General features: G+C 40.3%; 1 protein-coding gene across 1 annotated transcript; it reads left to right on the top strand.

Annotated features, from left to right (window-relative positions):
* Window positions 1-2,495: 2,495 nt before the first annotated feature.
* Window positions 2,496-3,085, top strand: LOC118615988 (actin-related protein 2/3 complex subunit 3-like). The gene has a single exon (XM_036241311.1). It carries the CDS (start codon window positions 2,503-2,505, stop codon window positions 3,037-3,039), a length of 537 nt encoding a protein of 178 aa, XP_036097204.1. The 5' UTR covers window positions 2,496-2,502; the 3' UTR covers window positions 3,040-3,085.
* The last annotated feature ends 478 nt before the right edge of the window (window positions 3,086-3,563 follow it).

Raw genomic sequence — 3,563 nt, 5'->3', positions numbered from 1 at the left:
CAATAACTTAAAGGGATCCTCTGCTTTCCTGAAAGGCATTGTACAGAGCATCAGATAGGAACTGGGCTGTGTGTTGTGGAAAAGGGGCAGAGGACTCTTCCATCTCCAGAGCAGATTTGGGATCCCTCCTCTTGCCTGTGGAGCACACAGGCTGCTCTGTCCTTCGGTGCTGGTGGCAGGGTAGTTTGGGGATTTGGGGTCTGCACTGAGAAGAGTTTGGAGTGCAAGCAGAGCTGGGACCCTTGGCCTAGCTTTACTGAGACCAGCTGCGAGGAGAGAGTAAAATCCTGCATGGGGCTGACTTTGTAACCCCTTCTGTTTGGACCTGTGGTGTGGGTCACCAGGTCCTTGCAAAGCAGTTTTTTGTTTTTATTTTTGGAGGCATCTCAAGGCATCCCCCAGAAAGGCTGATACTGGGGAGACAGAGCTGGGCTTTGTGATTGCATTGTGGGGAGGCTGATCCAGGCACCCTGTGAGTTTAGTCCTGGGAAGGAGGGGTCAAGCATGTCTAGTCCTTCTGAAATCTGGGAACACCAACCACAATAGGAAAAGGTGTGGATCAGCTCACTGAAGCCCTGGATACCCTCACTGGGTGCAGTTTGGTGTGTGTGGGGAGAACAGTTCAGAGGAGGACATTCCAAGAGTAAGATCTTCAGAAGCTATTGTCTGGCTCCAGGAGAAAATGCTTAGATCACTTCCCATGGAATGGCAGGCAACATGTTAACCAGAGACTCTTTTTATCAATTCCACTGAGTCCAGGGCAGCTGAAACTTCTACTGCAGAAAAGGCAGCATGTATCCAACCTGAATCTGCACCAGGCCACCTTAGGGAGAACTAGTGTTGAAAGATAAGGTAGAGACTGAGGAGTTTGGCTTTGCAGCAGAGATTAACTTCTCATTGAGAGCCTGGCTGTGAAATCTTTAAGGAGGCAGCGCACTAGTCCTAGCTACACTAGCTCCACCCTAAAAACTGTCTTTGGAAGACACTGGAGAAAGACCCGGCAACCTCAGGATGGAGGCAGAATAGCTGACAGGTGAAGGTAATCCTCAGAGAACCTCAGACTGACCACAGCTCAGCTACAACAGGATAACAAGATCCAAATTTGGACAGCTTCTGACATTGGTTGAAACAAAGTTCCTCCAAGGAGGCCTAAAATTATTATACAAAACAGTGAGCCTCACCCTGGCTGGTCTGACTCAGTCATTAGAGCATCAGCCTGTGTACCAAAGGGTCATGAGTTTGATTTTGTTCAGGGGCATGTACCTTGGTTGTGGTTTGATCCCCAGCCCTGGTTGGGGTCATGCAGGAGGCAACCAATCAATGTGTTTATCCCATATTGACGGTTTTCTCTTTCTCCCTCCCTCACACTCTATCTGAAAATCAATGAAAAAGTGTCCTTGACTAAGGATTAAAAAACAAACAAACAAACAAAAACAGTGATCCTCAGACAACATAAGCTTTCCAGACAAACTTCATTTAGCTGGCTTTAAAAACAATTTCTTTTTTATTTGGTTTTGTTCTCTTCAATATTTTCTGCTTAATTGCTTTGATATTATTATTATTAAGATTTTTGTTCTTTTCTCTCTTGTTTTATTCATATCTATTATCAGCCTTTTTACTTTTCTGACTCTTCTTTCCCATTCTTTTTTTTTTTTTGCTTTACCTTTCTCTCTCTTTTGTTCACCTTTACATAATTTGTTTTCCTTTCCCTGTCTCATTTATATTTTTTTTATCAGTTTTCTTTTTCTAATCTCTATTTTTACCTTTTGCTTTCTTTATTTTTCTCTCAGAATATTTTTAATTTTACTATTATTTAAAATTTTACTATTAGCAATATTACCTTTTCTCTCTTTTTTGTCTTTAATTTATGTTCTCTTTTCTCTTTCCTTTTGTGGTTGTTTTTGCTGTTGGTGGGATCTTTTCTATGTTCCTGTTTGTTTGGTTTTATTTTGTTTTGCCCTGTCAGCATCTGTACAACAGCTCACATGATGTGGTAGTGGCTGAACCTTATAGTTAGCCAGCCTAAGAGGAGAGCCCATCCACAAATGGGAAAACAACAATCAAGACCCAACTACAACAGGAAAGCCCAAATAATCTACAAAAGGTCATGACTAGAGCATACAGCTCAATAGTACAAGAAAGCCACACACTGGTTCCCACAGGGCATTTACTGAAAAAGCCCACCCCGCAAAGACTGGGAGTTGCAACAAGTATATCTAATATATACATACAAAGACAAAGGAACAACTAAAATGGGGAGACAAAAAAAAAAACACTCCCCAAATTAAATAAAAAGAGGCATTACCAGAAAAAGACGATGGAGGTAAGCAAGTCATCAGACATAGAGTTCAGAATAATGGTTATAAAGATGCTCAAGGAACTTACTGAAAATTACAAAGTCTTCTGGTTCACTTCTACCTGCCCTGCCCGAGCACCAGACCAGTAGCTCTCTGCTCTTTAACCAGATCCTCCTCATTGAGTTGAAACTTGGGGACCATAAAGATGCCGGCTTACCACTCTTCTCTCATGGACTTGGACACCAAACTCATTGGAAACATGACACTGTTGCCCATCAGAAGTCAGTTCAAAGGACCTGCCCCTAGAGAGACAAAAGATACAGATATTGTGGATGAAGCCATCTATTACTTCAAGGCCAATGTCTTCTTCAAAAACTATGAAATTAAGAATGAAGCTGATAGAACCTTGATATACATAACTCTCTATATTTCCGAGTGTCTAAAGAAACTCCAAAAGTGTAATTCCAAAAGCCAAGGCGAGAAAGAAATGTATACTCTGGGAATCACTAATTTTCCCATTCCTGGAGAGCCTGGTTTTCCACTTAATGCAATTTATGCCAAACCTGCAAACAAACAGGAAGACAAAGTGATGATGGCCTATTTACAGCAGCTAAGGCAAGAAACTGGACTGAGACTTTGTGAGAAAGTTTTTGACCCTCAGAATGATAAACCCAGCAAGTGGTGGACTTGCTTTGTGAAGAGGCAGTTCATGAACAAGAGTCTTTCAGGACCAGGACAATAGGGAGAACTGGGCAGACACTGTTTTCACAGACATTGGCAGCATTTTACAGCAAGATGTACACAGTTCTTTGTCTTTAATTCATAAAGTTTTATACAGAAAAGAGAAGAGAATGTGTTTTTACTTGAAAAGTTCATTATCAAGAATTTGTGAGGGGGAGAATGAATTGTCAAAGGGTGATTTAAAATTTTCTGCATTATTAAACTGGTGCTTAATAAATAATAATAAATTTCTAACAGTTAAAAAAAAAAAAAAAGAAAACTACAAGAAATGTAATGGGAACTACAAGCAATTTAGTGGGACCTGCAAGAAGCTTAGTTACATCAGCATAAAACATATAGAAATTATGAATAAAAATGAGGCAGAAATAAAGAATATCTGATATCAAGAATACCCTGGAAGGAATTAAAAGCAGGTTCAATGAAGCAGAGAATTAAATAGTGAATTAGAAGACAAGGTAGAAAAAAAACAGTGAGAGCAGCAAGAAGAAAAAATACTTAAAAAGCATGATGACTGTATAAGGAAAC

This window comes from Molossus molossus, unplaced genomic scaffold, assembly GCF_014108415.1.
Source record: "Molossus molossus isolate mMolMol1 unplaced genomic scaffold, mMolMol1.p scaffold_m16_p_4, whole genome shotgun sequence".
NCBI classification, from domain to species: domain Eukaryota; kingdom Metazoa; phylum Chordata; class Mammalia; order Chiroptera; family Molossidae; genus Molossus; species Molossus molossus.
This window is presented reverse-complemented; position numbering and strand designations above follow the sequence as displayed.

Coding starts and splice junctions, on each gene's coding strand:
- LOC118615988 (XM_036241311.1), top strand. CDS start 2,503: ATGCCGGCTTACCACTCTTCTCTCATGGACTTGGACACCAAACTCATT.